The sequence below is a fragment of the Engraulis encrasicolus genome, chromosome 12 (assembly GCF_034702125.1).
Source record: "Engraulis encrasicolus isolate BLACKSEA-1 chromosome 12, IST_EnEncr_1.0, whole genome shotgun sequence".
In the NCBI taxonomy this organism is placed as follows: Eukaryota; Metazoa; Chordata; class Actinopteri; order Clupeiformes; family Engraulidae; genus Engraulis; species Engraulis encrasicolus.
The window spans coordinates 49,793,846-49,818,294 of NC_085868.1; the positions used below are offsets into that span (position 1 = coordinate 49,793,846).

Sequence of the window (24,449 nt, forward strand, 5' to 3'; positions counted from 1 at the left end):
AAACACAATTCTGCACACCCCCTGCAATCTCTGGCACATTACATTACATTACATTGCACTTAGCTGACGCTTTCATTGATTCAAAGCGACTTACAACTATTATTTTTCAGGGTATTGGTTACAGTCCCTGGAGCAATGTGGGGTTAGGTGCCTTGCTCAAGGGCACTTCAGCCATGGATTGAGATGTAGGGAGAGGTCAGTGGGGATTCGAACCGGCAACCCCTAGATTGAAAGACCAACTCTCTAACCACTAGGCCACGGCTGCNCCCTCTGGCACACCACAGGTTAGGAACCACTGCTGTATATATTAAATAAAGTGTACATGTACAGCACTGCCTTGATATCATACTGTCATGCGTCACGTCAGGATATACGGCTTGTGGCCTGAAGGTTGTTGGTTTGATTCTCGACCTGTTAGTGGGAGGAGGGATTACCCATTGAGTTCCCCCACCCTCTAAATAGCGTCCCAACAGTTATGCAATATCAGCAGACACTTTACAACTCAGTAATAACGATGACCGGAATTCTCCTTTGTCCTGAGCCCTTTTTGGGAAAGGGTGCCCTCTGCCTAAATCCTAAATATCTCAGCCTCCGAAGCACATAAAAACATGAAATGAGTTGCATTTAAAAGCTATAAAGCTATATAAACGCCAAAACCCTTGTTGTGCCTTAGAATGTGTCCATTCAGCTCTAACTTACCCACATTTTTCACAAAACAGCTCAAATCTCAAGAACCTGAATGCAGCGTATGTGTGTCTCCAGGACACAATGGGTTAATCACAGGATACTATATTCAATGTGACCACAAAAAATCATGGCCAGAGGACTCTCATGGTATGGACAAATGTACCTGAGAGAGCTGCAGGACAGTACAGCGGCAAGAGCACTGGCTCTAATGTATATTCATAAATAACAACAAGCATAGCACTCCATTAACACTGAAACTGAGGGATTGCAGTCAGCACCGTGTATATATTGCTCAGGTGAGGCTGCCATGCATAAAGAAGGCAAACCTTGCAAACCATTTTTGTTACCTTGCAAATTCCAGCAGTAGCAGCAGCATTTATGCAGATTCAGCAGATTGATTTGTCGTTGGTATGCTTGCAGCAGGCATGGTCGACTGACTTGGAAAATAGTAGAGCTAAGGGGAGAATAAAACAAAATTGATTATTTTGTGAAGCATTATGTCCAGCCAGTGGGGCTGTAGTAGGCCTACTTGAGTCTGAGTCGGGACTCATGTCTGTTTTTCTATGGACTTGGACGTGTCTTGGACTCAGACACTGCTGAGAAATTAGGCTTTTGGACTTGGCCGGGTCTGTTTTTATGTTGTTTATTAGAACACTCATAGATTCTAAAGTGCAGCGTCGAACCGATAACAAACACGTTTCTCACATCCATGTAGGCTTCTTTCAGAGAGGAAGATACCGCACACTCTTGTCCGTTGTGCTGAATTTTATTTACAGAAACAACGTTTCAGCCAGTGTGGCCTTTCTCAAGTTTTATACTGTAGGTTACCTTCAAACATTCACATTATTGACGTGCATCCTATTCATTGTTTAACAATGACTGACATGTGACTCGGACTTGCCTTGAACTCTAATCTTTGTTGGACTCGGCCTTGTCTCGGACTTGAACCTCTTTGGACTCTGCCTTGTCTTGGAGTTGACTATTCTGGTCTCTGACTTGTCTTGCACTCTACAGAGGTGGACTTGACTACAGCCCCACCAGCCAGTTGGGTCTGTGTTTTTGAGGAGACCAGACCAGTTCCACATCAGGAGGCTGCCCTAGTTTAGCCTGGCCTTGCCACATGTAAGCTCCAGTCCAAAAACATTCCTTCTAGTTAGGCCTACATCACATAGCATTACACTTAGTTGACGACACTCTAAAAAAAAGCAAAAAAACTGTGAAAGTGAAAGGTCACTTGGAAAACTCCAACTCCCATTGTCATTGTGACCCAGCACCCCATAGCACATGTGACGTAGGCCATCTTGCACCTGTTCACCCCCCTCGGGGATCGAACGTGCGATCTCGTCAACTACAACGGTTCGGCAATGGGAGACACAGTACGATACCGCTGGGCCAAGAGACTAGTCTCTCGGCCCAACGGCACGAGACTGTATGAAGCTATCGGAGGGAGGTTTACCAATGTTCCACGCCAACTCTGTGCTAGTTAGCCTCCGTTACACTCTCCCCCTTAAACCTCACTCCCATCTGGGTCACGGCACCACTGTGACAGAGGTCATCTTGCACCTGTTCACCCCCCTTGGGGATCGAACGTGTGATCTCGTCAACTACAACGGTTCGGCAATGGGAGACACAGTACGATACTGCTGGGCCAAGAGACTAGTCTCTCAGCCCAACAGCACGTGTATGAAGCTATCGGAGGGAGGTTTACCAACGTTCCACAGCAACTCTGTGCTAGTTAGCCTATATAACAAAATTGCATTTTATGCCTCACCTGTGCAAGGGGGTAGCCCCCAGTGGCGCCCCAAGGTAGAAGTGTGGCAGGACAGTACCATGCTCAGGGTACCTCAGTCATGGAGGAGGATGGGGGAGAGCTCTGGTTAATTACTCCCCCCACCAACCTGGCAGGTCAGGAGTCGAACTGTCAATCTTTGGACTACAAGTCTGACGCCCTAACTGCTTACCCCATGAGTGCCCACTTTACTTCCAAAGCAACTCACAGTTATTTTAAGTATGTAAGTTGGTTACAGTCCCTGGAGCATTAGATTAGGCACCATGCTCAAGGGCATCTCAGCCATGGGCGGAGGTGTAGAGAGAGGTTAGGGTGGAATTTGAACCTACAACTTTCTGATCTGAAGCCCATCTCTGTAACCATTAGGCCAACCCCTTTCCTTCCAAGTCTGGGCCGGGTGTTCCTGGAGTGTCGAGATAACCAGAAAATAAGTGAACAGGGCAGGGACAAGAACTTAGTCGAGGGTTAACAATAACATATACAACTAGAAATGCACTCAGGAGACTGCAGACCTCCGCCAATGAAGGAAGCTATTTGATAGAACATTTGACAATGTTACATCCTAATTTTTCCAAGTCTTTCTGCTTTGTTTTTGTGGAGTTAGAATCTGGAATGACAAAATACATCCTATCCCACTCCAGAGCACACAAGTGCACACTGCACACAACAAAATTGCACTTACACACGACTGCCCAATAAGTTCCTTGGAACTGAGCACAGTATGAAGTGGGAGAAACAATGGCCAATCTATTTCTGTGAATTAGTGGACTAGTATGAAGTTGTTAAGTTACCTTTTAAATAATTTTCAATCTTTTTTGCAAGTACAGTACAATGAACAATGACCATCAGGTAATTTCCATGGCCCTTGACAGAAGCCCTCTGTGAACCTCAACAGCGAAAGGAGGTGGGCGACCATCCAGAAACAGCTGTCCATTCAGGGCAGGCTGCCTATCGATTCTACGTATGGGACATGTTTATTAAAGGACAACTGCACTATCTGCACTATGTGCAATGATGTGTGTAATGTCTTTGTGTTTATCTTCTGTATTTATACTATGTATGCTACTGCATTGGACACCTTAATTTCCCTCTGGATCAATAAATGATAGCCTACTTTGCTCTCTAAGTGTGGGGTGTCTTCAAAGAGTTGTCTACAATGAAGTCTGCTTGCCAGCTTGATTGATTGATTGATTGATTGATTGATTGATTGATTGATTGATTTGTTGATTGATTGATTGATTGATTGATTGATTGACTGACTGACTGACTTATAGGCCTAGTTGTTACCCAGCATCATCATTTGCATTCATATCAAAGGTAGCTCTGACATCTGCTGGTCACAGTCAGTAAGTACAAACAAAATATAGAATTTGTGCCTACCCACCCACCACCAGCACCACCAGTCCACCACCACTAACCTTCTCATGCTGTTTTTTTTTTTAATCGATGGGGCATTTCATATGTGGGTTTCATGCAATGTGTCGGTCATATTTTGAGTGTGTGTTTTGGTGCAATTTTGTGTATTTATTTATTAATCTGTTGTTGGTACATTTTGGGGGAATAGGGTATCATCGAACTGTTTGTAGGCTATGTGTTGCTGCTTGAGATGATGTCCACATTTTTTTAAAGGCTGTTTATTCCTAAAAAGCATTTGAAATAGGCCTAAATTAATCAAAGGGCCCAGAACGGTCATATCATGCATTTTCGTCCACGCTTTGCAAGAAGCGATTCCCCTTTCTGCAGCTGGTGCAAGACTTGAAACAAAACAGCCTAGCAGTTAACGTTGCATGCTGGGATGTCTCTCCCCAGCTCCCCGGTATTCGATGAGAAGTCTTGTTGAAGTCAAGATGGCAGGAGATAGTAATATCAGAACACACAGTGAAACAGGCCTTAAATGAAGTTGCAAGCTCTGCAGGAATATCTGACACCACCGGTTATTACCCGTTGCTGCATTGAACACAGAATTTGCCGGATTGCAAACATTCTGGGGTGGGATTGCAAATTCTGACAAACAGCCGCACAAACAACTGAGGGATCAAGTCTCGTATGAATTCCGACGAGAAGGAGGACTGTGAGTGTGCGCCACCACAGGCTGAATCCAACCCCACAGGAGGATACGACAGGTCGGCATGAGTTTTAAGCGAGATCGGCGACTGGCGGGGCAAACGTGTGTCACCATAGCTAAGGTTGTCTTGCAGGGGAACGATTACAATTTTCAGTGGTCAAGTTGGAGACACTGACTGAGGTTTTAGTTTATTTTTTTTCGGTATTCCGCTGTAAAGTAAATTCCAATGGCACATTATTGCATTAAATGCCACTGACAAGACTGTCTTGATAGTTAGCTTTATGTTAGTTGCTATTGCTAAAGGCCTTCTAACATGGAAACTTGCTGGCATAGCTCTGTCACGCAGAAGTTTGTGTTGCCAAGGTAGATGGTATTGCACTTAACAGGATTTATTTACAGATGCACCATTATTTAGTAACCTCTTCGTCAATGCTGGACAGAACTTGTCTATATGTGTAACATTGTGGAACAGAATGATAAATAACAGAACGCTGTGCGTTGCACTGTATTTTCCCTTTGACGTTGAACTGTGCTTTCAATTTCTCATGCTAGTCAGCCCGCTAATCAATGCTACGATTTTGGTATACATTGTGTCTTTGGTTTAAATCAACGTTTTGAGTTGACAGTGTTGCGAGATGGCATTGCGCGTGCTGGATATATGGTGAGTTGAAGATTTGTTTTGCATGTTGGAATGAGGAAGATGGCCAATGGAATGCTAACTTTGGTGGTGTAGTGTTGAATGTATAGCCAGCAATGGGTTCCAATCAAGCAAGGTTACCACCTTCAGTGTATCAGATGACTCCGTAAGTTGACCGATCTATTAGTGTAAGTTGTAAGAGTTACATGTAGGGTTTATTCGTACTGGCAGGTGTTAATTGTGCGATTCTGGCATGTCGACATGTTTCAGTGTAAGCGAATGCTGGGTGGCTAACTAGTAGTTGGCTAATGTTAGCTGGCTAATGCGGCTGAGCCGTTGACGTTTTCTTAAAATCAGAAAGTTGCTATGGGTGTTGTGACAGCAGGGCGCTAGCTCGATTGAGCTGTAACACCTGACGGCTTATTGTGACATGTGCGCGTCTGACATTTAACTTGCAATGGCATTACTCTGGTGTCTTTGATATTATATATACTAGCATTGGATACCGCCTGATACTGTCCTTGCAACACTAGCCAATTGTTAGCGCGTAGAGCCACCGTGGCTAGCTGTCAAGAGAGAGGTTCCCTGAAATTGCTGTATCATAGCGAGGTGGGTTAGATGAGCCTGTCTGGCGTGTGCTTCCCGTTTTAAACATAGCTACATCTGCAATGTCATATTAAAAAAAAACCTTCAGTACGCCGTCATTATTCACATGGAATGGCTTTGCCTTTGAGTCGTGCGATGTGATGAGAGTGAGAGTTCTTGCACCTTCTGCAGGCGTTGGTTTAGCACTGGTATGAAACACCAGAGTTTTGCTTGCTTCCTGCGACGCTCAATCCTACTGTATCTTGAAATTACTTGCATGTCTAAATATGTCTTATCCTAAATGATGTTACTGCATTTGAAATCCTCTTTAGATTACAAGAGGAGTCAACCTTTGAAAACGCCGAAGCAAGCCGAATGTAAGTCGCCTTCACGGCATTGTCCATCTATTCCTATAATGAATATTGACCCCCACTCCAAGTGATATTGAAACAGTGGCCAAGCAGTGTTTACTACAGTTATTATTCCTCTTCGATTATATTGTTTGCAGTCATTATACTTGTGCAGATAGTGCAACACCTTGTAAAACATATTAAACGTCCATGCACCATGGGCATTATTGTTGTAGCATAAATCTTGCATTCATCTTGATGTTAGAATGTTTTTGTTATGGCAATAAGTACCCAGAATCACTCAACAGTTGCAACGTCAAGACATGGCATTTATCATTGCTTCCTGTTGTTTTGCTTTCTTACCCTGTCTGCACTTGGTTCCTCTTCTGTCTGTGTGGTGACTTTGTTTTCTGATGGCAAAGAGTAGGGCTGCTGTCTAGTGACATTACTTTTTGTGCAGTGTGTGGCCATTGTTTTTAAAGCATCGCAATGAATCGCAAAAAAATGCCCAAAGAGACTTAATTATTATCATCATTTGAATGGTAAAGGAATGTAGTAGTAGAACTTTATTGTCCCCATGGGGCAATTGTGTTTGCAGTACAAACGCTGGCACCAGACACAAGACACAGACAGAGATAACAGACAGCAACAAGCAGAAATAAGTAGTAAATAGTAACAATATTTGGCTCTGAAATAAGCGTTTGCTACTGTAGCAGTATTACTCTTTTTTTCCCTCTTCGGATCAAAAGAGGCCTAACCATATATCTAAGGCCTATTCTCATTTCATTACTGATATTCAATACTGATATTCAGTACTGATATACTGAAGTATTTCTGTTGGACTGACATGCAGATTTAAGTGTGTTAGGCACATTTTTACAGTGTCTGTGCTTGCTTTTTCAATCATACCGTATGTTGTGCACCATTGCACCTTGCACTATGCCCACCATAGACATCAACGTTTTCCTTTGGAGATTTCCTGTTCATTTAATACTGTTAAGACATAACATATTTTACTTGTCCTTGTTACATCGAATGTTGCACTCTATCAGCATTCACTAGATCACGTACACCTTACTGTTAACAATGTTTTGAAAGAGTCTCATTTTGTCTGTGTATGTGTGTGTGTTTCTCTTGAACCACTTAATTATAAATGACTATGTCAGGATGTCCAGTTAGTAGAGTAGAGTAACTGTATTGATCCCTGAGGGGAAACTGAGGTAAACTCAGCTATGTCATAGGATTCCAAGTCCATTGAAATGTCTTCTTCTCCTGTCTGTCTGTCTGCCAGAGGATTTCTATTGAACAAACATAAACCAAACGCTTGTTGGGTCCCAATCTTCTTCAATCTTCCCAATCTTGACCAGTCCATCACTGTTACCTGTCCTGTCTTGCACTTTGTCAATCTGTAAAATGTCAGTCCTGTGTATGTCTATGTCTTGGCATGGTATAGAGAGAGAAACATCATTTCATGTTTCTTGCATAACTTGTGCATATGAAGAAAGTACCAATAAAAGCTTACTTGACTTGACATCTTCCTCCTCTTGTTGCAGGAAGCGAGCAGCCGCCAAGCATCTAATTGAACGCTACTATCACCAGTTAACAGAGGGCTGCGGCAATGACTCCTGCAGTAATGACTGCTGCGCCTCCAGCCCCGCCTTCCAGCGCCTGGACAACAACGCGGCGGCGGTCAAGGCTCTGGAACTCTACAAGGTACTGTACAACTCCTTTGTCCCAAATGCCATAACAATGCTTAATGACAGATAGACATTACATTACATTATTATTACATTACATTGCATTTGACAGACGCTTTATAACCAACGCGACTTTCAAAAGACATAATCAAGCCAACATCACAAGCAAATACAAAGTGCACAGGAGATATACAGAACAACAAGTGCAGTTACAAAGAGGGGTTCGTTTTTTATTTTTTTTAAATTTTATTACAAAGAGTAAATAACGAGTACACACACACACAAACTAAACTAAACTAAACATCATGTCAGGAGTCTGCCCTGGGGCAAGGCCAGCTCAAGCATTAGTCTAGTAGATTCTCTCGAAAGAGGAAGGTCTTTAGTTGTTTCTTGAAGGCTGACAGATAGACACTTCAATGTTTCTCTACGTTCTCTATGTTTTTTATGTTTTTTTTATATGAATGTATGCTGTGTATGTGAGTACTGTATACAATGCAGTGGGTGAAGCCCAAGACAAATTTCCCCCTGGGGACAATAAAGTGTGGCATATAAAATGGGCAGTCATGGGTAAGCGGTTAGGGCAGTGTTTCTCAAAGTGTGGTCCGGGGACCACTAGTGGTCCGCGACAGAGCTCAGGTGGTCCACGAGGGGATTTCTATTTTTCCAAGACAAGCTAGCAGTAAACTGTATTTGTAACATTATTACAAAGCTAAACATAGCTGAAGTCTTATTTCCACCACAATAAGACAGGCTTGTAATGTGAATAAAAAGTATCCTACCCTATGTGATCAGCACCGAAATTAGACGTGTCAAATTAGCAACTGTCAACTGTCAATTCAATTGACAGGTGGTCCCTGAACATTTTTGGGGGGACAAAGTGGTCCTCGGTCTGAAAAAGTTTGAGAAACACTGGGTTAGGGTGTCAGACTTGCATCCCAAAGGTAGCCGGTTCGACTCCCGACCCGCCAGGTTGGTGGGGGGAGTAATTAACCAGTGCTCTCCCCCATCCTCCTCCATGACTGAAGTACCCTGAGCATGGTACCGTCCCGCCGCACTGCTCCCTTGGGGCGCCATTGGGGGCTGCCCCCTTGCACGGGTGAGGCATAAATGCAGTTTTGTTGTGTGCAGTGTGTAGTGAACACTTGTGTGCTGTGGAGTGCTGTGTCACAATGACAATGGGAGGCGGAGTTTCCCAATGGGCTTTCACTTTCACTAAAGTTTCTGACTCTGACTCTGAAGGTTAACGCCAAGCTGTGCGACCCGCACCCCTCGAAGAAGGGCACCAGCTCCGCCGCGTATCTGGAGAACAGCGCCATCAACAGCACAGGACACCACCACGCAGCCATGGCAACCTGTGCCAACCGCAAGATGAACCACAAGGAGTTGCACTCCGTGCGGGAAGATTTCAAAGGTGAGGCCGGGCAACGTTTTTTGTTCATTTTATACATGGGTTCTCAATTTTTGTTTTCCCCTGACTGCGCACAACTCAACCTCTGATTGTTGGAAACCGCTGTCGGTCAAAAAATTAGCTCATGTGGTTGGCTGCCAGTGTCTTGCCCCTCCTCATAACACTGTGTTTATAAACAAAAACCAAACATGTGTTGGAGGAATACCTCTTAAGATGCATGGTCTTGTTTTTTTGTCCTTCATTCTGGGCAGTATAAGAAGCAATGGCAATGCAAGGACAAACAGGCAAACAGGCAACAAACAGGCAATGCAAGGACAGGACATCTCCGTGCAACACAAACATTTATACTAGTGTGCATCAAGCGCCCCTTGACAATTCAAGCTTTGTAAAACCCCTCTCTTTTCTTGATTGTCATGAACTGGTGGTGAAGTCAAATAAATGAGTTCTAAATCTCTCTCCGTGCCTCCAGATGTTTGCCGTTACCGGTAGTAAGTTACTCTCCATCTCTTTTTCTCTCTCCGTGCCTCCAGACGTGAGCTTCCTGACGGAGGAGAAGGTGTACGAGATCCTGGAGAGCTGCGGCGAGAAGGAGGACTACTCGCCCCTGATCCGGGTCATCGGCCGCGTCTTCTCCAGCGCCGAGGGCCTGGTGCAGAGCTTCCGGCGCTCCAAGCAGCAGACCAAGGAGGAGCTCAAGTCTCTGCAGGCCAAAGACGAGGACAAGGACGAAGACGAGAAGGAGGCCTCGGCCACGGGGCCGTCCTCGACGGCGTCTGCGTCTGCGTCTGCATCTGCGTCGTCAGCCTCTGCGGCATCCTCCATGATGGAGGAGGAGAGCACTGGCATGGAGCTGGAAGCCTCCTCGTCATCGTCGTCTCGATCGAGCGCTGACGGCGGCGGTGGCGCAGATGGGACGAAGCTGGGTCCGGACGAGGTGTCGGTGGACATCGACGCCGTGCGGAGGGTCTACTGGCGCCTGCTGTGCAATGACAAGGTCAGGGTGCTCCCTAGTATTATACACCGACCGTGTTTCAATTTATGATGCTGATCACAGATTTTCCTAAATAGTCAATACAAACGACAGTCATCATATTTTTGAATTTAGAGTGCAAATCAATTGACCCATTGAATTCTTTTCCGGTATCCATGTGTTGTCGACTGAACGCTCCTTTAGGAGGCCTTCGGTTAGGAGACCTTCAGAGTCGTGAGGTTGAGAATAAATGGAGTTTCCTTAGCGCTGTATAGCAAAGTCGCCTAATTCCGCCCGTCTCCCAATTCCGCCCGCCTACTTATAAGTGATGATGGTTACTTATGTATCCACTATTTAAGTCAGGAATGGATATCGACATGATATTGAGTTTGTATGCTTACAATTTGAAACGGTGATGATATTTAAAACCGAGTCAAACGGCCATAAACAGCATTGTAATGAATGGTGTCGTAACGGCAGCATGGAACTTTAATTTCACGACGACATTCTGGCTAAAAACTCGCCCTGGCCGCTTCCCTGTTTCGCTTTAGGACCAAAATTATTCAACCGTTTCCACAGTAACGACCAAACTAATCACAGTTCCTGCATCGGTAAAGCCAGGACTACAAGTGTGAACGAAATCAGCAAAATGCCATGAAGGAATAATAAACAGTAACGGAAATACCGACGTGACCTGAAATCAAGCGGGCGGAATTGGGAGCCTTTCGCCGGTGAATTGTGCTGAAACTAGATTGTGGACATGCTGGACGTTGTCGCCAAATTACGATAGAAAGGGCTACCAATGTTAGCTAATATTGCTCATTACCTCATCTACACAGTTGCCGCTATCCAAAAATATACGATAGCGTAATTAAATAGTATTTGAAATAGTGATATTATCACGTTTTCAGTGAAGTGATCAGTGAAGTGGGCGGAATATGGCGACCTTACTATAGATGGCGGTAGTGCACTTCTTGTGCAAACACCACAGAAAGAGAAGAAGAGAGAGGGAACAACTTAGGAGACCGAAGTTGAGCACACTCCTTTGGCCGGAGTTTGACATCTTTCTCTCCTTTGTGATTCTTTGGTTCTACAATATGGATATCACAATATAAATTCGATATATTGCACAGCCCTAAGTTCTGCTCCCCTGCTATGCCCCATTGCAGGTGGAGGCGGCCTTCCTGAACGCGCTGGTGTACCTATCGCCCAACGTGGAGTGCGACCTGACCTACCACAACGTGTACTCACGAGACCCCAACTACCTGAACCTCTTCGTCATCGTCATGGAGAACAGCAACCTGCACAGCCCCGAGTACCTGGAGATAGCGCTGCCACAGTTCTGCAAGGTAGGCGTGTGCGTGTGTCTGTGTGTCTGTGTGTCTGTGTGTCTGTGTGTGTGTGTGTGTGTGTGTGTGTGTGTGTGTGTGTGTGTGTGTGTGTGTGTGTGTGTGTGTGTGTGAGAAATAAACCCCCTCACACACACACACACAAAGTGAAGTGTCTTGAGGATGAGTAACGCAGATTTTTCGCGGATTTCACCCAAGAGTATCCAATAAGTAGTTCTAAGTGTAGTAATTGGATATTCCTTGGTGAAATCCGTGAAAAATGGGCGTTACTCACTTCACTTTGAGAAATACCCACTTTGTGCATTGTGCAGGCCAGAGGATAGGAAAGGCAGGCAAATGTTGTGGAAGTGAGCAACTTGCTTTTAGTCATATTACTTTGAACTGGATTCCAAAAGTACATGAAATGGTTCATTACGGAAAAAGACGAGTTCTATGTGTCTGTGTTTCTTGCCCTGTGTCTCGGCATCATTGAAAGAGAGGGTTTTCTACCCTCAATATATTTATTCACTGAGGCTTATGGTCCTTAACGAAACTGCCACCAGCCCCACTTTTACCCCCTCCTCTCCTCTCTCCTCTATTCCCCTGCCCTCTCTCCTTTTGTAAAGTGACCTTGGGTTACTTGAAAGGCACTATGTAAAACCTAGTTATTATTATTATACAGTATATCTTGAAGAGTCTAAATTAAAAATGAACTGTCAAATGACATGAAAGTGTGTTGCATGTTGTGTCTTGTCAGGCCATGAGCAAGCTGCCACTGCCTGCGCAGGCCAAGCTGGCGCGTCTCTGGTCGCGCTACCGCACCGAGCAGATCCGCCGCATGATGGAGACATTTCAACAGCTCATCACATACAAGGTGAGTACTAGGCCTGTAAAGCACTGTATTGTATTTGTACCAAACCTAACCGACCTCTTTTTCTTTCTTATCCTCCGATTTCATGGTGACACATGTTGTTACTGATATTTTTTCTAGAATTATCATACCAAACGCCAAACGATATAGCGGGGTGTGTTTTTTCATAGTTTTCATGCAGACGACCTTGGAATAAAATATTGATGCTTTTGCATGTCCAATCGACATTCATTTCCTAAAACAGCATACAGTATTTGTTACCAAGCGCATATAATACCTGGAATCAGAAGATATTTACTCGCCACCGTGATGTTAGATGGTAGGCTACGGTGTCGTGAACGCGGAACTAGTATGTCACGTCCGCTTTCAAGCTCTATTCAGCTCGGAATGAAACCTTTGAAGAGGAAGGATTTTTTCCCCCCCTGTTCTAGAATTTTACTGAAACACTCTGCAGCTCCCATAAAGCTGTGTTAAAGATCCCACTAAGTGCTTGTTTGACTTCATAGTGAGAACTGAAGATTTTCCTAAATTGAAATCTCATATGTGATGGTATTCCTCTAAAGTGTGTCTAACTCCACTCGTCAGGTGATCAGCAACGAGTTCAGCAGCCGCAACCTGGTCAACGATGACGACGCCGTGGTGGCCGCTACCAAGTGCTTGAAGATTGTCTACTATGCAAACGTGCTGGGAGGGGACATAGACACGGAGCACAACGAGGAGGTAATTTAGTAATACAGCACAATTTTTGGATGCAAATTATTGATGAATTGAGTTAGCAATTCATTGTAATTATTATTATTTTTAAATCGATTAGCGCTCTAATCGACTGAAGTTAATAAATGAAATGGAATTAAAAGATTAAAGAATGACATAAATGTTACAATTTAATTAAGCGTTTAATTGTTGACATTCCTAAGCGCAATATATCATTTTTCAAACCCTTCGTCAGTTTGGGTCCTATGTGTTGTGAAATTGGAAGGAAAAAAACAGATTGCCCTCTTCAAGTTCAAATGAACCTGTTGCTTGTTTCTAGAAAGCGTTGTTACCAACCACTTGTATAATATTATTATAAAATTTGCCTTTGGTTCAAGTTAATTGTCAAGTTATAATACTTTCCACCTTCTACAATACATTTTTCTCTCCTCTCCTTCTTTTCTCTCAAGCACATTGAATGACAGTATATGTATGCTAATGTGCTATTACAAACCCTCTTGCTATTGCTCTTGCTCTTGCTCTTATCATGCTAGGAGGACGAGGAGCCGCTGCCCGAGTCGAGCGACCTGACGCTGCAGGAGCTGCTGGGCGAGGAGCGGCGCAACAAGAAGGGGCCGCGCGTGGACCCGCTGGAGACGGAGCTGGGGGCGCGCGTCTCCGACTGCCGCAAGCCGCTCATCCCCTTCGAGGAGTTCATCAACGAGCCGCTCAACGACATACTGGAGATGGACAAGGACTACACCTTCTTCAAGGTGGAGACGGAGAACAAGTTCTCCTTCATGACGTGTCCGTTCATCCTCAACGCCGTCACCAAGAACCTGGGCCTGTATTACGACAACCGCATCCGCATGTACAGCGAGCGCCGCATCACCGTGCTCTACAGCCTGGTGCAGGGACAGCAGCTCAACCCGTACCTGCGGCTCAAAGTCAGGCGAGATCACATCATCGACGATGCACTGGTCCGGGTGAGTGTCTTCTCTTTTTAACTCTCTGCTGCCAGCAAGTCAAACTAGAGCCATGGAATTTAGAGTTGTGACAACCAGGGCTGCACAATATCAGAAAAAAAAAATCGATGCTCGATAACTATTATCTTGCTCAGGCACCAGTGAAGCTGTGGATGAAAAGTTTTTTTTTAATTAGTAGTAATTGGTAGTAATTACTAAGTAGCCCAGTGTTTTCCAAGCTATTTCTGCCAGGAACCCCTTTCATATTTTCGCCACCTCTATTTTCCAAATGGCAAGCAATTTTTGTCCCATAATATTGCTGAATCCTGAAAGTCACTGGAAAAGTAATTACTTTTATTAATGCAATAGTCAGGGCTGATGGCATTCAGGCTCCATGCCTGATTTCAGGCTTGACAGAGTGAGCAAAAATAAAAACATTGATGATAATTAGCCATTAGGTTATTCTTGTCTCAGATAGTGTTACAGGTTCAGGGTTTTCTTCTACTATCAGGCTTGAATAATGGTCATACACAGGCTATTAAATGTTTGAATAATGAGTCAAAATAGGCCTACGTTACGTCACTATGCAGTATCTTGTCGTCGTTAGAGCAGGGGAAAAAGTTCAGGCTCAGGATTCTTTTTCACTATCACCTCTGAATAGTCCCGTGACGTTACATGTGTGTCTTGTCCTTCCTTTAACAAGTCTTGTTCAGGGATACAAAATTAATTTCAGTGAAAACAGACAATAAAGTGTAATTGTATTATATGTAATATCATGTTCTGGTGTTGTTTTGACACACCTGGATACTGTGTACCTGTGCTTGACAGTTGGAGATGATCGCCATGGAGAATCCAGCAGACTTGAAGAAACAGCTGTACGTGGAGTTCGAGGGAGAGCAGGGCGTCGACGAGGGGGGCGTGTCAAAAGAGTTCTTCCAGCTTGTGGTGGAGGAGATCTTTAACCCAGATATCGGTACTACCCCTTAATAATAATAATAATAATAATAATAATAATAATAATTGATGATAATAATAATAACTATTTGAATATCACAGTATCATACAAGGCATGAGCTCAAAGTGCTTGACAAACGCGTCAATGTTAAAAATGAAAATAAAAAGTGAGGTAGACAGGAACAAGAAAGAATAGCAAGAAGACAAGAGAAGAAACTAGACTAAGAGACTACCGGTAATAGAGAAAATAAGTAGATAGATAAATAAGTAGATGTAGAGAAAATGAAATGAGGAGTTTAAAGAAGAGATAAGTAGAGATTATAGAGACATAAGGTCCACAAGGGTTCGGCCCAGGATAAGTCATAAATAGTCACAGTGAGTGGGGCACTCAGATGTGCCCCCTGGTGGCAACAGGGGTGAGGAAAAACTCCCTTAAAAGACCTCAAATCTATTTACTTTACTTTACCTTACATTACACTTGCTCCAAAGGGACTTACAGTTATTTAGGTACAGGGAATTATTTGCAGTCCCTAAAGCAATGAAGGTTAGGAGTCTTTGCTTGAGGGCTTGTCAGCCAGTCAGGAATCATGTGGGATGGTAGTTAACTGGGACGTCTGGACAACATCACTGCTAAGTATTTTCATTCTACATATTGCATTAGATTTCATTGGCAAGTTATCATCATGGCAGTTCGTTTTTTTGGGGTTATAACAATGTTAAATTCTCACAGGTATGTTCACGTACGATGAAAGCACAAGACTGTTTTGGTTCAACCCGTCGTCATTTGAGAACGAGGGCCAGTTCACACTGATCGGCATCGTATTGGGCCTGGCCATCTACAACAACTGTATCCTGGACGTGCACTTCCCCATGGTGGTGTACAGGAAGCTGATGGGGAAGAAAGGGACTTTCAGGGACCTGGCAGATTCACATCCGGTATGCTCATTACACTTTCACTTTGTTTTAACCCATTTTAGCCTAAGGCACCTGCAAAAAACGCCTGCAGAATGCCTAAGCCCTTTTTGGGGAAAGGTGACCTCTGTCTATAAAAATCTAAATATCTCAGCCGCTGATGCACATAAAAACATGAAATAAGTTGCATTTAGAAACAAGGACCCTGATCTTGCATTCGAATATGTTAATTCAGCTCTGACATACCCACATTTGTAATTTAAAAAAAAAATCTCAAGAGCCTGAATGCAGCGTATATGTCGCTCCAGGCACCAAAGGTCAAACAATGTGTACGCTGCATCAGGCTAAATGGGTTAATTGGGACAAGTGTACAGAGGCTTTCCCAACTTACGATATCATGGAAGAGTTTATTTATGATTCCATAAATATGTTAAACTGGCGTATGTTATTGATTCACAGCCCACAAACTATTCCAAGTGTTTGACTTATTTTGGCTTCCTATGTTTGATTGATTGATTGATTGATTGATTGATTGATTGATTGATTGATTGATTGATTGATTGATTGATTGATCGATTGATTGTTGCAGGTCCTGTCCCAGAGTTTAAAGGAGCTGATGGAGTACGAGGGCTCGGTGGAGGAGGACATGATGATCACATTTCAGATCTCCCAAACGGACCCGTTTGGAAACACGCTCATGTACGACCTGCGAGAAAATGGTGACAAAATCCCTGTTACCAACAGCAACAGAAAAGTAAGTGGCTGTACCATGTGCTTAATAGTACAGTGGCAGAGCAATTGCACACAGGGCCCCAGGGCAAAACACTGATGGGGTCCCTCATAGAGCCTCCAATGGTCATGATAGGGCCCCCACCACCAATATGGGAGGGCCCTGGCGCCAGGGGCAAATGCCCCGCTTGCCCCACCTATAGCTCCGCCCCTGGCTTAATGTAAGCTGGAGGGGCGTCTTCTGCCACACAAAGGCGAAGTGCAGTAACTACATATTTTGTCAAATTGAGTTTAAACTGTAAATGGTCCTCTTAACACCTCCTTTATCTTGAGACAAAGTCTTATGGTCCAATTATGTCCCGTTTCAGAGATGTTGCTATGTCAAATTTGCAGTAACTACAATATTCAACCTAATACCAATGTTGGTGTAGTTAGAAGCCCAACTGGGAAACTCCAACTCCCATTGTCATAGTCATTGTGACACAGCACTCCACAGCACACAATTGCACACTGCACACAACAAAAATCACCCGTGCAAGGGGGCAGCCCACAATGGTGCCCAAAGGGAGCAGTGTGGCGGGACGGTACCATGCTCAGGGTACCTCAGTCATGGAGGAGGATGGGAGAGAGCACTGGTTAATTATTCCCCCCACCAACCTGGCGGGTTGGGAGTCGAACCGGCAACCTTTGGGCTACAAGTCTGACGCCCTAACCACTTACCCATGACTGCCATGACTGTTACTGTTCCAATGTTGGTGTAGTTACTGCACTTTGCCTTTGTAGGGCAGTATTGAGTGGTTTTCTGGTACATGCTGGCTAATTAACATTGCTAGTAGCAAGTGATGTACAGTAATAGCCAATTGCACTCTTATTCTCTCTTTCACTGTCTCTTCATAGGACTTTGTCAACCAGTATGCAGAGTACATGCTGAACAAGAGTGTGGAGAAGCAGTTTAAAGCCTTCAGGAGGGGCTTCCACATGGTGACTAACGAGTCCCCGCTCAAGTACCTGTTCCGGCCAGAGGAGATTGAGCTGCTCATTTGTGGAAGCAGGGTTAGTTGAAAACACACACACACACACACACACACACACACACACACACACACGCACATACACACTGGAGAAGATGGGCAAAGGAGCCCCTGTACTGTAACTAGGTTAGGACTCAGATGAAGTGTGTCAGCCGCTTCCTCTAACACATGGTCATATTCCCACTGTTACAACACACAGCCTTTTGATGACACAACTCCTGCTCTGCTTCTGCACCACAGCTCCCTTTTCATGTTCTCCTTCTCTCCCCCTTTCTTCCTGTCTCTCTCTCTCTCTCTCTCTCTCTCTCTCTCTCTCTCTCTTTCTTTCTCTCTCTCTCTCTCTCTCTCTCTCTCTCACTCTCTCACTCACTCACTCACTCACTCACTCACTCACTCACTCACTCACTCACTCACTCACTCACTCACTCACTCACTCACTCACTCACTCACTCACTCACACACACACAGACACACACACAGACACACACACAGACACACACACAGACACACACACAGACACACACACAGACACACACACACACACACACACACACACACACACACACACTCACGGCTTGTAACATCCTTTGAACTTCAATGTGTTAACAATACAGTCTGTGTGTGTGTTTATACAGAGTACACCCCTCACATGTCTGCAGAGTTTTGATAATATCTTTTCACAGGGGAATACTAAAGAATCAACATTTCGACACAATGAAAAAGTAGTCAGAGTACAACTTGTATAGCAGTGTTAATTTATAGTTCGATCAAAATACAGCCGTTAATACTTAAACCGCTTGCAACAAAAGGGAATGAGTTCAGTGTTGCCCCATGAAAAGATGGGTAACACTTTACTTGACGCCGGCGTCATACATATGACATAACGGTGTCATAATGCAGTCATGAATGTGTCATTAACTTTATGTCAATGTCATAAACATTGTATGACTTTGTCTTTAAGTGAAATTCGGTTATGACAAAAGACAGGCCAGACAATTTCAACTTTTCATGGTCATTAAACGTTTATGACCTTGGCATTATGTTTATGACTCGTTCATAGTACTATTGACACTGTTATGACATTATGTCATACGTATGACGCCGGCGTCAAGTAAAGTGTTATCAAAAGATGAGGGACCTCATCTGTATACATGTTTGTGTTTTACTCTTTCTAACTCTGCAATTCTCCCCTTGCCTTGAAACCAGCAGAACCTAGACTTTCAAGCACTTGAAGAAACCACAGAGTATGACGGAGGGTATAGTAAAGATTCCCGAATTATCAGGTAAGCAGCTTGTATGTCCTCGCTGTCCAGCAGACACTCTGTATCTCCACTACTATTTTTTGCTATTTTATATTCGTTATTTATTTATTTTAACTTGTGAGTCAGTACTACTGGTCAGTGTTCATGTGTATATTTTTATGATGAATTTAGTAAACAACTTGAATGTTGAAATGTTTACTTCTTTAAACAATTGTGATTTATAAATTACAAAGTTAAAAATAGATACAAGGTTTGTGCTGGACAGTGACTGTTGAATGTGTCTACATAGGTCTTTATTCCAAAGCAGGGGTGCATTTCTCAAAACCATAGTTGCTCACAACATTAGCTACTTTGTTGTTTGCAATGCAATTTTCCATTGGCAACTACCCAAGTTGCTAACTGGCTAACGAATGTGCCCCTGGTTAACATTGTAGAAGAGCAATATTATATAGTATGCAGTGTGTGGATTTTTCCCCCACACTTCTAGTTTGGCAGCTTATAACAATTTTGTCACCACATTTGTGTCTGCAGGGAGTTTTGGGAGACGTTGCACTCCTTCAGCGAAGAGCAGAAAAGGCTGTTTCTTCAGTTCACGACCGGCACAGACCGAGCACCTGTAGGAGGCCTTGGGAAACTCAAGATGATCATCGCCAAGAACGGACCTGACACAGACAGGTGAGGAACTCCCTTTGAGGCCATTCGAGGAGTTTATTTGCAAAGCGGTGTATCTCCATTTTGTAGAATGTTGGGATATTGACATTTTGTGTTGGACATTCCATTGCATTGTATTGCAAAATGCTTTTTTTCATAGGTTTAAAAAGTATGTTCTTAAAATATTTGAATGGCAACAATTCACACAGAGGTGATAGGACCTCTGGACAAAACATTTAAAAGTCAAAAATGGTGGATACACTGTTAAGCAAATAAACCCTTCATTTATACCAGGACAATTACGAAGGAAGAAAATGACAATATATTTGTATCAGAAGTGCCTTTCGTTTACAGGGAAACCATGTAAGATACAAAACTCTCCTTCCAGAGTGGGGAGAACCTTTTTGAAGACGACCCGGGTTGCGTCTGTCTAATGGGCAAAAAAGCCAAAACATGTAGCCTGGTGAACCAGCGCCACCCGCTGAACGGCAAAATGTTTTGTCTATGGGTGGGTCTGGCCTCGCATAATGATTCAATGAAGCCAGAATGCCATGAATCTGGCAAACCAATTACAACGCAAAGATGTGTTTTGAATCAAAGCGGGCAGGGTTTTTGTTCTCATCAACAATCTTAGGAATTTATTATGCATCGAGGCCAGACTAAATTAGACATCCACATTTAGTCTGGTTTATCAGGCTACAAAACATGCTCATGTCCCATACACCTTTTGTCACACCTCTAGATTTTTGTGTCTTTAGACCCCGACAGCGAGATTGCTGTGCAGCTTCCATTTGTGTCCACAGTTAATCCTGTTGGATGTGGTTCATCCTTCTTGGTGGCATGCAGACATTACCTTAGATACCGTGGCTCTTGATACATCACAAAGACTGGCTGTCTCGGTCAAAGATGCAGCAGTTACACACGCACCAAGAAATTCTCCTATTTTAACTCTGATATGTCACCCATAATGTTGTGGGCATTGCAACATTTTGAGCAAAACTGTGCTCTTACCCTGGTAATTGAACCTTCACACTTCACTTTACTGGTCCAATGTGCAATTAATGAAGATTGGCCAACAGGCTAGTCCACTTGAGCCATGAAACTTCCCACACTAAAATGACAGGTGTTTCAGTTCTTTTGTCCCAACCCCTGTATGTTCATTATAATTATGAATGAATGACATTACCTTAGATACCGTGGCTCTTGATGCATCACAAAGACTGGCTGTCTCGGTCAAAGATGCAACAGTTACACACGCACCAAGAAATTCTCCTTTTTGAACTTTGATATGTCACCCATAATGTTGTGGGCATTGCAACATTTTGAGCAAAACTTCCCACACTAAAATGACAGGTGTTTCAGTTATTTTGTCCCAACCCCTGTATGTTCATTATAATTATGAATGTTTTGATCCTATGTTATGTTTTGTTTTGTTTTGATTGCAGGTTACCCACGTCCCATACCTGCTTCAACGTGCTGCTCCTGCCCGAGTACACCAATGTGGAGAAGCTGCGGGACAGGCTGCTGAAAGCCATCACGTACGCCAAAGGCTTCGGCATGCTCTGAGCTTTACCCTGCTCAAGCAAACAACCACGGACTCCTTTTCTCTCGCTCGCGCGCGCATACACACACACACATGAATACACACACATGAATACACACACACGCACATGCATACAAACACACACACACACACACACACACACCTCTAGTCCTGATGTTGTGTCTAAATAAACTGAAATGACGTGTTTCAAATGATGTGAGGAAATGATTCACACTCTATGGTGATGACCAGGAAACTAAAAATAAGAAACCAAGGGAAACGAAGAAGAAGACGACGAAGAAAAAAAAAAAGAAAATGTAACAAAAGTCTGCAATTCAGAGAGGGCCGTAAGTTAAAAGTGTGCCCTAGTTGACCTTCTGACTTATTCCCTTCCTTCACCCCAAATCTCCTTGTACTTCCAAAATGACCGTAACGGGCTCGATTGAGCCACAGCAAACGATCAAACTATCACACTTCTCCAGCTCACCCGCATTGTTTTTTTGTTTTGTTTTTTTTTGGTGTGTGTGAATGCGTTACTCGTCTTGTGTACAGTGCATTTTATTCCTCCTTACTATTTATTATTAAAAGGGGTCAACAGCTCATAGAACGGGAGGGAAATAAATGTGACCAACCAACGCTTATTTAACACGAATGGTTTTGAAAAGAAACCCCGTCAAATTGGGGGGAAAAACAAACAAAATTCTTGCGTTCCGACAGTTCCTCAGATAGGCCGATTAATTGAATTGAAATGTCTTTGATGCATGTGGTCCTCGGTTTTTTGTTTTGTTTCCTTCTTGTTTGTTTCTCTTTGTGTCTGTGTGGAGGGGCGTTTTACCACTCAGATTCATGTTGGGTGCTGTCAAACCATCCATACCACCATTGCTTGTTCCCTTTTCATTTCCTTTTAAGGACCTTTTATTCCCAACAAAAAATTGGAAGGAAATTGTAATGGAAAGGATTGCAACAACAAACTTAAGATGTTGTCTGGCCGGGAGACTTGCTTTGTTGAAAGAAGATCCATTTTTCTACTGAAGGAAAAAAGTGTTTGAATGCACCTGAAAAAAAAAAAGTTGGACTTGATTTCTTGACAGAGGTTGTGTAAGTGCACTTAGACATTTTTCGAATGTTTTTGTCGATGCATCAAGATTCCACACTTTTTTATATCCCGTCTTGGTTCTGGATCCCCAGTGTCTCCTCCATGGATTATTTCCAAAACATGTTCATTTAACATAGAATTCATTTTTTGTTCTTGTCTAAGCAATTGTTTGCTAATTCTGTTTTGCCAAATGGGGTGTTGTTCATAAAGTTTAGCTATTAAAATGATTTGAAATGCTTTGAATTTGGATCTACAAATCCATAGTCTACTCTCTAGACTCCCATTACTGAATATTAAATATGGCACTTGTATTTTCATTTTTTTCTGTTATACGTAACTGCAAAGCTGTTCCCCTGTTGTCAATAGTAAATTGTGTATATGGAATGGGCCTATACTCAATAACTGGTGGTGATATCTGTTGGAATGAAACTTGTTTGAATGCCGGTCTGGGCTGCAGCATACTGTGATAGTAGCAGTGGACAATAGTAGTCTTTAAAACTTGTGAATTTTGTTTTCCCCAACCGGTTAGTATCATGGTCTATGGTATACAGAATCCTGACGATCATCAGCTAGGTTTGAACAACTATCTTCATTTTGTTTGTTTTAATGCCAGTGCTATCTAAGTGACGGTTTTGCAAAGCACCTGTAGTCCTTTGAAGTCACAGAAGCTGCCCAACAAAAGTTATGGTCAATGGCAATATAGCTTCTGATAACTTACAACCTGCATACTGCATGTATTTTTAATCTAGCTTTGGAAAGCCTTTTTCAGGGACAGCACTACTACAGAATGACCGGTTACCAACTCAACCAGTAAAATGTTTGAAATCCTGGAGAGAAAAAAAATCGGGCTGTCCAGCTGTGCATGTTGGCCATGCCCTTATCCGATCTCTTGAACGCATTCTGAGCCGCTTTTCTCATGTTGACCTGTTTGATTTTCTTTCTTTTTTTTTGTTTCCTTTTGGAATACGACTTTTATTTTGAAACTTCTGGCGATGGTGCTGCTGTCCCCCAAACCAAACCCACCCGCCCCCGCCCCCGCCCTCGCCCTCACCGGCCCTTTCTCTTAACCCCCACATGTGGACAAGGACTGAGCTGATGATGCGAGAATTGAGGAGGAAACGGTCGGATTGCGTCCCCTCAAACTGAAAGCACTCTTTGTTGTACACAACATTATTGCTCCCCTTTGAAATGACACAAAAATGTTAATTGGCAAAAAGGCATCCAGTATCACATGGTGTGAAAAACATAATGCTAAATAAAAGTGACTGCTTTTTACATCTTTGTATTTAATTGAGTAAATACTGGTTTGACTGATGACAATGGCAGGGGTGATAGTATTCAGGCACCATGCCTGATTTCAGTCTTGACAGAGTTCGCAAAAATAAAAACATTGATAATAATTAGCCATTAGGTTATTCTTACCTCAGAAAGTGTTATAGGTTCAGGGTTTTCTTCTACTATGAGGCTTGAATTATGGTCATACACAGGCTATTAAATGTTTGAATAATGTGTCTAAATAAGCCTACGTTACGTCACTATGCAGTATCTTGTCGTCGTCGTTAGAGCAGGGGAAAAAGTTCAGGCTCTGGATATTTTTTCACTATCACCCCTGCAATGGGTTTCCTCGTCAGCCTTAGTCCTTTATCTCATCTCTTGAAGGTGCACTGTGTAATATTTGTTGTTTATTTCCAGGATTCATGCTGCCAATTCAGAAATGTTACCCTTTTCATGAATACTTAACCACCACCATATTCTAAGTGTTCATTATGACTGGGAAAATTGCACTTTTCATGCATGAAAAGTGGGATCTTCTTCATGTTCTGCCTTTTTGAATTTCCAGAAATTTACATTTTTAGCTTCAAACTTTGGTTATACTTGTAAATATTGATTTATTATTAAGTAAATATTCATGAAAAGATCAAATGTGGTGATGGGCAGCACAGTTTCAATGAGCAGCATAGTTGCAGTACCCATTCTGGCCACATTCTACAAAGAACACCTTTAAAGATACAAAAAAGGTAGAAAAACATCAGCAGAAGTGGAACACAGTAAAGAACAATTCAAACAAACTCAGCAGGGCCCCATGCTTGTGCATTAAGATGGTGTGTGTAGTGTGTTTTCTTCTCGTCCTGTTGGAGAGTACTTCGGGGCATTTGTGCTAACTACAATGAACAGAGGCTTACATGTCATTGAAGCAATTGATATTCACTGATTCTGAGAAACTGA

At 43.1% G+C, this 24,449-nt stretch overlaps 1 protein-coding gene across 4 annotated transcripts; it reads left to right on the forward strand.

Annotated features, from left to right (window-relative positions):
• The first annotated feature begins 4,294 nt into the window (after positions 1 to 4,294).
• On the forward strand, positions 4,295 to 23,498 carry LOC134459890 (ubiquitin-protein ligase E3A-like). Of its 4 annotated transcripts, none has more exons than XM_063212392.1 (16): positions 4,295 to 4,599; positions 6,096 to 6,140; positions 7,667 to 7,826; positions 9,050 to 9,221; positions 9,749 to 10,212; positions 11,358 to 11,537; positions 12,274 to 12,390; positions 12,973 to 13,107; positions 13,635 to 14,066; positions 14,874 to 15,018; positions 15,730 to 15,935; positions 16,501 to 16,665; positions 17,538 to 17,693; positions 18,878 to 18,954; positions 19,465 to 19,608; positions 21,030 to 23,498. In XM_063212392.1, exons 1-16 carry the CDS (start codon positions 4,523 to 4,525, stop codon positions 21,148 to 21,150), a joined length of 2,796 nt encoding a protein of 931 aa, XP_063068462.1. In that variant the 5' UTR covers positions 4,295 to 4,522; the 3' UTR covers positions 21,151 to 23,498. The 4 variants fall into 4 exon arrangements, with proteins under 4 accessions (XP_063068462.1, XP_063068463.1, XP_063068465.1 ...); XM_063212393.1 differs by having other exon boundaries at positions 18,881 to 18,954; XM_063212395.1 differs by having other exon boundaries at positions 4,418 to 4,547.
• The last annotated feature ends 951 nt before the right edge of the window (positions 23,499 to 24,449 follow it).

What these genes read in the sequence shown, in the direction of transcription:
- LOC134459890 (XM_063212392.1), top strand. Translation starts at nt 4,523, where the DNA reads ATGAATTCCGACGAGAAGGAGGACTGTGAGTGTGCGCCACCACAGGCT. An exon ending in AGGCTCTGGAACTCTACAAG is followed by an intron (nt 7,827 to 9,049) that starts GTACTGTACAAC and finishes CTGACTCTGAAG; the next exon opens with GTTAACGCCAAGCTGTGCGA. An exon ending in CGCTGCCACAGTTCTGCAAG is followed by an intron (nt 11,538 to 12,273) that starts GTAGGCGTGTGC and finishes GTGTCTTGTCAG; the next exon opens with GCCATGAGCAAGCTGCCACT.